An 11000-nucleotide genomic window follows, 5' to 3' on the forward strand; every position below is an offset into this window, starting at 1 on the left:
ATTCTATGACGCGGTATTCTATGAAGCGGTATTCTATGATGCGGTATTCTATGAAGCGGTATTCTATGATGCGGTATTCTATGATGCGGTATTCTAACATGCGGTATTCTATGATGCGGTATTCTATGATGCAGTATTCTATGAAGCGGTATTCTATGATGCGGTATTCTAACATGCGGTATTCTATGATGCGGTATTCTATGATGCGGTATTCTATGAAGCGGTATTCTATGATGCGGTATTCTAACATGCGGTATTCTATGATGCGGTATTCTATGATGCGGTATTCTATGAAGCGGTATTCTATGATGCGGTGTTCTATGATGCGGTATTCTATGAAGCGGTATTCTAACATGCGGTATTCTATGATGCGGTATTCTATGATGCGGTATTCTATGATGCGGTATTCTATGATGCGGTATTCTATGAAGCGGTATTCTATGATGCGGTATTCTATGAAGCGGTATTCTATGATGCGGTATTCTATGATGCGGTATTCTATGATGCGGTATTCTATGATTCCGTATTCTATGATGCGGTATTCTATGATGCGGTATTCTATGATGCGGTATTCTATGATGCGGTATTCTATGAAGCGGTATTCTAACATGCGGTATTCTATGATGCGGTATTCTATGATGCGGTATTCTATGAAGCGGTATTCTATGAAGCGGTATTCTATGATGCGGTATTCTATGATGCGGTATTCTATGATGCGGTATTCTATGAAGCGGTATTCTAACATGCGGTATTCTATGAAGCAGTATTCTATGATGCGGTATTCTATGAAGCGGTATTCTATGATGCGGTATTCTATGAAGCGGTATTCTATGATGCGGTATTCTATGATGCGGTATTCTATGATGCGGTATTCTATGAAGCGGTATTCTATGATGCGGTATTCTATGATGCGGTATTCTATGAAGCGGTATTCTATGATGCAGTATTCTATGATGCGGTATTCTATGAAGCACATGGTCACTGTCAGAACCAGCTCTCCCGATGACATGCAGGTTCATCTGTTTTTCTAACGGAGCCGGTTGGCTGTCGCTCTCTGCCCCTGCTGAGGTTGTTGACTGTTTGTTTGTTTGTTGTCCTCCCCCCTCAGCCCCCATTCTACAGTCGGAACACGGCGGAGATGTACGACAACATCCTGAACAAGCCTCTGCAGCTGAAGCCCAACATCTCCAACTCCGCCCGCCACCTGCTGGAGGGCCTGCTGCAGAAGGACCGCACCAACAGGCTGGGCTGCACCGACGACTTTGTAAGTGTGTGTGTGTTTGTGTGTGTGTGTGTTTGTGTGTGTTTGTGTGTGTTTTTCTCCAAGATTGTGGTTTAACAGCTCGTGTGTGTACCCAACCAACGTTCTCTCTCCTCCTCGCCACCCAGACTGAGATCAAGAACCACATGTTCTTCTCCCCCATCAACTGGGACGACCTCAACGCCAAGAAGCTCACCCCCCCCTTCAACCCCAACGTGGTACGTTCCGTCCTGTGAGACGCTCATGAACAGACAGAGCGATGCATGTACAGTAACAAACCTTCCTTACATTACATTAGAAGCTGAGTAGCACACCTTAAAGTTAGTCCTTCCCCCTATTTATAATAACCTATCCGCTCTCTTCGTTTCAGACGGGCCCTAACGACCTTCGGCACTTCGACCCTGAGTTCACGGACGAGCCGGTGCCCAACTCCATCGGCTGCTCCCCCGACAGCGCCCTGGTCACGGCCAGCATCAAGGAGGCGGCCGAAGCTTTCCTGGGTTTCTCCTACGCGCCCTCCATGGACTCCTACCTATAGGACCCCCCCCCCCCCCCCCACACGCCCTCCATGGACTCCTACCTATAGGACCCCCCCATCCCCCCCCCACCCCGTCCACACGCGCCCTCCATGGACTCCTACCTATAGGACCCCCCCCCACCCCCCCAACCCCGTACACACACACGCCCTCCATGGACTCCTACCTATAGAACCCCCCCCCCCACCCCGTACACACACCCGCCCTCCATGGACTCCTACCTATAGGACCCCCCCCCCCCCCCCCCCAACCCGTACACACACACGCCCTCCATGGACTCCTACCTATAGGACCCCCCCCCACCCCGTACACACACACCCTCCATGGACTCCTACCTATAGGACCCCCCCCCCCCCACCCCCCCCACCCCCCCCACACACACACCCTCCATGGACTCCTACCTATAGGACCCCCCCCCCCCCCCCACCCCGTACACACACACGCCCTCCATGGACTCCTACCTATAGTACCCCCCCTCCCCCCCCCCCACACACACCCTCCATGGACTCCTACCTATAGGACCCCCCCCACCCCCCCCCCGTACACACACACCCTCCATGGACTCCTACCTATAGTACCCCCCCACCCCCCCCCCCCGTCCACACACACCCTCCATGGACTCCTACCTATAGGACCCCCCCCACCCCCCCCCCGTACACACACACCCTCCATGGACTCCTACCTATAGGACCCCCCCCCCCCACCCACCCCGTCCACACACGCCCTCCATGGACTCCTACCTATAGGACCGCCTGGCTACACACTAACCCCACCCCCACCCCCCGCGTCACATGATCCGATCGGGTCCGACTGTAATGTAGTCTCGTCGGTAACATATGGTGACGTAATAACGCACAAGCTCTTGAAACCCTCCACCGTGGACTTGAGGTCGAGACCCCCACCCCTGGTTCTAAGAGTGGAGGTCATTTGCACACGGCTCAGGCAGCTGAACAGACCCCCCTCCCCCCCACACACACACACACACACACCCTCACACAAGACGTATTCCATCTTCATCGTGTGCACTGCTCCTCTTCCTCGGAGGAGGGGCTGAGAGGATGGCGATGGAAGGGTGCTTTAGTTTCTTCTCATTGGTTCCCGTCTTGTCGTTGTTCAAAGGAGAGGGCGAGAATGTTGAATGTTACAGAGAGAGGAGGTGTTTTTACGCTCTTCAAAAAGGTGCCTTCATTTTTCTCTTCACGACCGATGTTGGTTCATCCTCGGACCCTAACGTAGTCACACTCCGTTCCAAGTTCCCCCGCTCACGGCGATGACGGGTGAGGTCGTGTGACACGCACCAGACGTCTTGCTAGAGGTGTGGAGTCTAGTCCTGTTCTCACGGAAGCCATGCTGTGAGCGCCGGAGGGAGAGAGAGAACCGCTGCTACGGGTCTGAGGCGCGGGAGAGCGAGTGACGGGAGGGAACTGACTCCTCATCTCCCCCCCGCGCCACCAGGCCCCCCGGCGCGAGCAGTCGTCTTCCAGTCGCCTCTTGATGACGTCACACAGAGGGGCGTTCCAACATGTCTGAACTGAACATTCCATTTTAATATTGCTGTAATGCAGTTTAACGGTATTTAAGTTTTTTGTATATTTGAAGTCTGTGTACTAGTTTTAATGTATATGGAACAAAAGAGGCTAAAGGTATGCTTAAATATGTATATGTAACTATTCATGTTAAATGTACTGTACATTGTAAAATTGTCTCAGATTTACGTGACCATGTTTGGTTTGCAATAAAACAAAATGTAATGTTATTTTACCCTACACTAGTGTGCTGATTTGAGTGTTATTTTTTCATGTGACACCATGTGTCATTGACATCGATGATGGTGGCTCAGAAACTACACAAGTAGTTCATATTCAGATCTATTTTCCTTGCACTCAATCTTCCTCATCAATCCAAAACACAAACATACACGTGTATTTGGGATTGATTCTAACTTAATAACGGAATCAGCATCAGAATCACAATCAAGTACATTTTCACAAAAGAGGAATTTGACTTGTGGATGGAGCGCAGAGGACTGGCCTATAATCAAACAGCATAGTAAAGTGTGTGTGTGTGTGTGTGTTGTACGATACAAGTGAAGTAGTAAGGCTATTGTGAGGCTGTACATGGTTATATACATGTATAGTTTAATGTTATAGGCTATACAGTATGTGGTAACACTACAATAAGGGTACATTAATAAGCATTAGTTAATGCATTATCAAGCATTAAGTAACAGTTAACTAATGTCTCTATTAACCATTTACTAATGTTATTTATGTTAACTAAGGTTAACTCACTTAACCCTAACTAAGGTATTAATAAACATTAGTAACCTAACCTAACCCTAAATAAGTATTAGTTAACAGTTAACTGTTTTTTGTGACCCTTATTGTAAAGTGTGACCCAGTATGTACATGAATTAAAAAGCTATATGTGTATGTATATGTATACATGCAAGAAAGCATATTCAAAATTCTGGCCTTTGACGGGTTCTAATTTAGCTTAATATAGCCTCTCCATTTGGACTTAATATCTTCTGTTGTACATAGACGAGAACTTCATATCTAGTTAGTTAATATCTTCTGTTGTACATAGACGAGAACTTCATATCTAGTTAGTTAATATCTTCTGTTGTACATAGACAAGAACTTCATATCTAGTTAGTTAATATCTTCTGTTGTACATAGACGAGAACTTCATATCTAGTTAGTTAATATCTTCTGTTGTACATAGACGAGAACTTCATATCTAGTTAGTTAATATCTTCTGTTGTACATAGACAAGAACTTCATATCTAGTTAGTTAATATCTTCTGTTGTACATAGACGAGAACTTCATATCTAGTTAGTTAATATCTTCTGTTGTACATAGACAAGAACTTCATATCTAGTTAGTTAATATCTTCTGTTGTACATAGACGAGAACTTCATATCTAGTTAGTTAATATCTTCTGTTGTACATAGACGAGAACTTCATATCTAGTTAGTTAATATCTTCTGTTGTACATAGACAAGAACTTCATATCTAGTTAGTTAATATCTTCTGTTGTACATAGACGAGAACTTCATATCTAGTTAGGTAATCTCCTCCTTAGTAATGGACTTGTCTGAAGTGACCTCTCCTTTGAAGACAGATCAGAGTGTGTGTGAGTGAGCCGGGAGGAAGAGGAGGAAGAGGAGGAAGACAGGGTTAGGGTTAGGTGAGTGAGTGAGCCGGGAGGAAGAGGAGGAAGACAGGGTTAGGGTTAGGTGAGTGAGTGAGAGGAGGAAGAGGAGGAAGACAGGGTTAGGGTTAGGTGAGGGAGTGAGCCGGGAGGAAGAGGAGGAAGAGGAGGAAGACAGGGTTAGGGTTAGGTGAGTGAGTGAGAGGAGGAAGAGGAGGAAGACAGGGTTAGGGTTAGGTGAGGGAGTGAGCCGGGAGGAAGAGGAGGAAGAGGAGGAAGACAGGGTTAGGGTTAGGTGAGTGAGTGAGCCGGGAGGAAGAGGAGGAAGACAGGGTTAGGGTTAGGTGAGTGAGTGAGCCGGGAGGAAGAGGAGGAAGACAGGGTTAGGGTTAGGTGAGTGAGTGAGCCGGGAGGAAGAGGAGGAAGACAGGGTTAGGGTTAGGTGAGTGAGTGAGCCGGGAGGAAGAGGAGGAAGACAGGGTTAGGGTTAGGTCAGTGAGTGAGCCAGGAGGAAGAGGAGGAAGACAGGGTTAGGGTTAGGTGAGTGAGTGAGAGGAGGAAGAGGAGGAAGACAGGGTTAGGGTTAGGTGAGTGAGTGAGCCGGGAGGAAGAGGAGGAAGACAGGGTTAGGGTTAGGTGAGTGAGTGAGAGGAGGAAGAGGAGGAAGACAGGGTTAGGGTTAGGTGAGTGAGTGAGCCGGGAGGAAGAGGAGGAAGACAGGGTTAGGGTTAGGTGAGGGAGTGAGCCAGGAGGAAGAGGAGGAAGAGGAGGAAGACAGGGTTAGGGTTAGGTGAGTGAGTGAGCCGGGAGGAAGAGGAGGAAGAGGAGGAAGACAGGGTTAGGGTTAGGTGAGTGAGTGAGTGAGAGGAGGAAGAGGAGGAAGAGGAGGAAGACAGGGTTAGGGTTAGGTGAGTGAGTGAGCCGGGAGGAAGAGGAGGAAGACAGGGTTAGGGTTAGGTGAGTGAGTGAGTGAGCCGGGAGGAAGAGGAGGAAGAGGAGGAAGACAGGGTTAGGGTTAGGTGAGGGAGTGAGCCAGGAGGAAGAGGAGGAAGAGGAGGAAGACAGGGTTAGGGTTAGGTGAGTGAGTGAGCCGGGAGGAAGAGGAGGAAGAGGAGGAAGACAGGGTTAGGGTTAGGTGAGTGAGTGAGAGGAGGAAGAGGAGGAAGACAGGGTTAGGGTTAGGTGAGTGAGTGAGCCGGGAGGAAGAGGAGGAAGAGGAGGAAGACAGGGTTAGGGTTAGGTGAGTGAGTGAGTGAGAGGAGGAAGAGGAGGAAGAGGAGGAAGACAGGGTTAGGGTTAGGTGAGTGAGTGAGCCGGGAGGAAGAGGAGGAAGACAGGGTTAGGGTTAGGTGAGTGAGTGAGTGAGCCGGGAGGAAGAGGAGGAAGAGGAGGAAGACAGGGTTAGGGTTAGGTGAGTGAGTGAGAGGAGGAAGAGGAGGAAGACAGGGTTAGGGTTAGGTGAGTGAGTGAGCCGGGAGGAAGAGGAGGAAGACAGGGTTAGGTGAGTGAGTGAGCCAGGAGGAAGAGGAGGAAGACAGGGTTAGGTGAGTGAGTGAGCCGGGAGGAAGAGGAGGAAGACAGGGTTAGGGTTAGGTGAGTGAGTGAGCCGGGAGGAAGAGGAGGAAGACAGGGTTAGGGTTAGGTGAGTGAGTGAGCCAGGAGGAAGAGGAGGAAGAGGAGGAAGACAGGTTTAGGGTTAGGTGAGTGAGTGAGAGGAGGAAGAGGAGGAAGACAGGGTTAGGGTTAGGTGAGTGAGCCAGGAGGAAGAGGAGGAAGACAGGGTTAGGGTTAGGTGAGTGAGTGAGCCAGGAGGAAGAGGAGGAAGAGGAGGAAGACAGGGTTAGGGTTAGGTGAGTGAGTGAGCCAGGAGGAAGAGGAGGAAGACAGGGTGAGGGTTAGGTGAGTGAGTGAGCCGGGAGGAAGAGGAGGAAGACAGGGTGAGGGTTAGGTGAGTGAGTGAGCCGGGAGGAAGAGGAGGAAGAGGAGGAAGACAGGGTTAGGGTTAGGTGAGTGAGTGAGCCGGGAGGAAGAGGAGGAAGACAGGGTTAGGGTTAGGTGAGTGAGTGAGCTGGGAGGAAGAGGAGGAAGACAGGGTTAGGGTTAGGTGAGTGAGTGAGCCAGGAGGAAGAGGAGGAAGAGGAGGAAGAGGAGGAAGAGGAGGAAGACAGGGTTAGGGTTAGGTGAGTGAGTGAGCCAGGAGGAAGAGGAGGAAGAGGAGGAAGAGGAGGAAGAGGAGGAAGACAGGGTTAGGGTTAGGTGAGTGAGTGAGAGGAGGAAGAGGAGGAAGACAGGGTTAGGGTTAGGTGAGTGAGTGAGCCGGGAGGAAGAGGAGGAAGACAGGGTTAGGGTTAGGTGAGTGAGTGAGCTGGGAGGAAGAGGAGGAAGACAGGGTTAGGGTTAGGTGAGTGAGTGAGCCGGGAGGAAGAGGAGGAAGACAGGGTTAGGGTTAGGTGAGTGAGTGAGAGGAGGAAGAGGAGGAAGACAGGGTTAGGGTTAGGTGAGTGAGTGAGCCAGGAGGAAGAGGAGGAAGGCGAGGAGGAGGAAGGCCAGTGTTTGCTGAGCACACAGACCAGGGCCTCGCTGACACCAGCGCTCCACATCAGCCCAGTGAACTTCACCCCCTCTGTGCGTCAATGACCTTACACAATCATGCCTGTGACGATGCCTGTGACGTCCGATAGGGTGTGTTTGTGTGTTTGTTTGTGTGTGTGTGTGTGTGTGTGTGTGTGTGTGTGTGTGTGTGTGCCGACCTCAGATCGAAGTGATTGATCAGGCTACTGTAGGTCAGACATCACTGTTGCATACTGTATGAGATAAAATTAGTGAGTGTGTGTGTGTATGTGTCTGTGTGTGTGTGTCTGTGTGTGCGGTCGTGTGCGTGTGTGTGTGTGTGTGTATCAGGATGTGATTATGATCATTTCACAATGATAAGGAATGTGGTTTCCTTAAAGCCGTCACCCCAACGATCAGATAAAATGCCTTTGACAAGGTTTTAAGAGGTGAGCTGTGCTGAGAAGATGGCCTAAAACACCTGATCGGTGTGTGTGTGTGTGTGTGTGTGTGTGTGTGTGTGTGTGTGTGTGTGTGTGTGTGTGTGTGTGTGTGCATGTGCGTTCATTCTACACACTCGAGAGCTAGGCCTATTTTAGGGCAGGATGATCTCTCCTATAGACCTCCTCTATAAACACCTGAGAGAGTCTATAGACCTCCTCTATACACACCTGAGAGAGTCTATAGACCTCCTCTATACACACCTGAGAGAGTCTATAGACCTCCTCTATAAACACCTGAGAGAGTCTATAGACCTCCTCTATAACACCTGAGAGAGTCTATAGACCTCCTCTATAACACCTGAGAGAGCCTATAGACCTCCTCTATAACACCTGAGAGAGTCTATAGACCTCCTCTATAACACCTGAGAGAGTCTATAGACCTCCTCTATAACACCTGAGAGAGTCTATAGACCTCCTCTATAAACACCTGAGAGCAGCCTATAGACCTCCTCTATAAACACCTGAGAGAGTCTATAGACCTCCTCTATAACACCTGAGAGAGTCTATAGACCTCCTCTATAAACACCTGAGAGCAGCCTATAGACCTCCTCTATAAACACCTGAGAGAGCCTATAGACCTCCTCTATAACACCTGAGAGAGCCTATAGACCTCCTCTATAAACACCTGAGAGAGTCTATAGACCTCCTCTATACACACCTGAGAGGGTCTATAGACCTCCTCTATAACACCTGAGAGAGTCTATAGACCTCCTCTATAAACACCTGAGAGAGTCTATAGACCTCCTCTTTAAACACCTGAGAGAGTCTATAGACCTCCTCTATAAACACCTGAGAGAGTCTATAGACCTCCTCTATAAACACCTGAGAGAGCCTATAGACCTCCTCTATAACACCTGAGAGAGCCTATAGACCTCCTCTATAACACCTGAGAGAGTCTATAGACCTCCTCTATAACACCTGAGAGAGCCTATAGACCTCCTCTATAAACACCTGAGAGAGTCTATAGACCTCCTCTATAACACCTGAGAGAGTCTATAGACCTCCTCTATAAACACCTGAGAGAGTCTATAGACCTCCTCTATAACACCTGAGAGAGTCTATAGACCTACTCTATAACACCTGAGAGAGCCTATAGACCTCCTCTATAACACCTGAGAGAGCCTATAGACCTCCTCTATAACACCTGAGAGAGTCTATAGACCTCCTCTATAAACACCTGAGAGAGTCTATAGACCTACTCTATAACACCTGAGAGAGCCTATAGACCTCCTCTATAACACATGAGAGAGTCTATAGACCTCCTCTATAACACCTGAGAGAGTCTATAGACCTCCTCTATACACACCTGAGAGAGCCTATAGACCTCCTCTATAACACCTGAGAGAGCCTATAGACCTCCTCTATAACACCTGAGAGCAGTCTATAGACCTCCTCTATAACACCTGAGAGAGTCTATAGACCTCCTCTATAACACCTGAGAGAGCCTATAGACCTCCTCTATATCACCTGAGAGAGTCTATAGACCTCCTCTATACACACATGAGAGAGCATATAGACCTCCTCTATAACACCTGAGAGCAGTCTATAGACCTCCTCTATAACACCTGAGAGTGTCTATAGACCTCCTCTATAAACACCTGAGAGAGTCTATAGACCTACTCTATAACACCTGAGAGAGCCTATAGACCTCCTCTATAACACCTGAGAGCAGTCTATAGACCTCCTCTATAACACCTGAGAGAGTCTATAGACCTCCTCTATAAACACCTGAGAGAGTCTATAGACCTACTCTATAACACCTGAGAGAGCCTATAGACCTCCTCTATAACACCTGAGAGAGTCTATAGACCTCCTCTATAACACCTGAGAGAGTCTATAGACCTCCTCTATACACACCTGAGAGAGCCTATCGACCTCCTCTATAACACCTGAGAGAGCCTATAGACCTCCTCTATAACACCTGAGAGCAGTCTATAGACCTCCTCTATAACACCTGAGAGAGTCTATAGACCTCCTCTATAACACCTGAGAGAGTCTATAGACCTCCTCTATAAACACCTGAGAGAGTCTATAGACCTCCTCTATAACACCTGAGAGAGTCTATAGACCTCCTCTATAACACCTGAGAGAGTCTATAGACCTCCTCTATACACACCTGAGAGAGCCTATAGACCTCCTCTATAACACCTGAGAGAGCCTATAGACCTCCTCTATAACACCTGAGAGAGTCTATAGACCTCCTCTATAAACACCTGAGAGAGTCTATAGACCTCCTCTATAAACACCTGAGAGAGTCTATAGACCTACTCTATAACACCTGAGAGAGTCTATAGACCTCCTCTATAACACCTGAGAGAGTCTATAGACCTCCTCTATAAACACCTGAGAGAGTCTATAGACCTCCTCTATACACACCTGAGAGGGTCTATAGACCTCCTCTATACACACCTGAGAGAGTCTATAGACCTCCTCTATAACACCTGAGAGAGCCTATAGACCTCCTCTATACACACCTGAGAGGGTCTATAGACCTCCTCTATAACACCTGAGAGAGTCTATAGACCTCCTCTATAAACACCTGAGAGAGCCTATAGACCTCCTCTATAACACCTGAGAGAGCCTATAGACCTCCTCTATAACACCTGAGAGAGTCTATAGACCTCCTCTATAAACACCTGAGAGAGTCTATAGACCTCCTCTATAAACACCTGAGAGAGCCTATAGACCTCCTCTATAACACCTGAGAGAGTCTATAGACCTCCTCTATAACACCTGAGAGAGCCTATAGACCTCCTCTATAACACCTGAGAGAGTCTATAGACCTCCTCTATACACACCTGAGAGGGTCTATAGACCTCCTCTATAACACCTGAGAGAGTCTATAGACCTCCTCTATAAACACCTGAGAGAGCCTATAGACCTCCTCTATAACACCTGAGAGAGCCTATAGACCTCCTCTATAACACCTGAGAGAGTCTATAGACCTCCTCTATAAACACCTGAGAGAGTCTATAGACCTCCTCTATAAACAC

At 48.4% G+C, this 11000-nt stretch overlaps 1 protein-coding gene across 1 annotated transcript in view; it reads left to right on the forward strand.

Moving 5' to 3' along the window:
- The window catches only part of sgk1 (serum/glucocorticoid regulated kinase 1), a 4975-nt gene extending 3058 nt beyond the window's left edge, over positions 1–1917 (forward strand). The window contains 3 exon segments of the mRNA XM_084453531.1: positions 1037–1264; positions 1390–1479; positions 1632–1917. Of these exon segments, the coding sequence (XP_084309657.1) occupies positions 1037–1264; positions 1390–1479; positions 1632–1799 (486 nt within the window). The 3' untranslated portion in view covers positions 1800–1917.
- The last annotated feature ends 9083 nt before the right edge of the window (positions 1918–11000 follow it).

This window comes from Borostomias antarcticus, assembly GCF_949987555.1.
Source record: "Borostomias antarcticus genome assembly, chromosome: 19".
In the NCBI taxonomy this organism is placed as follows: domain Eukaryota; kingdom Metazoa; phylum Chordata; class Actinopteri; order Stomiiformes; family Stomiidae; genus Borostomias; species Borostomias antarcticus.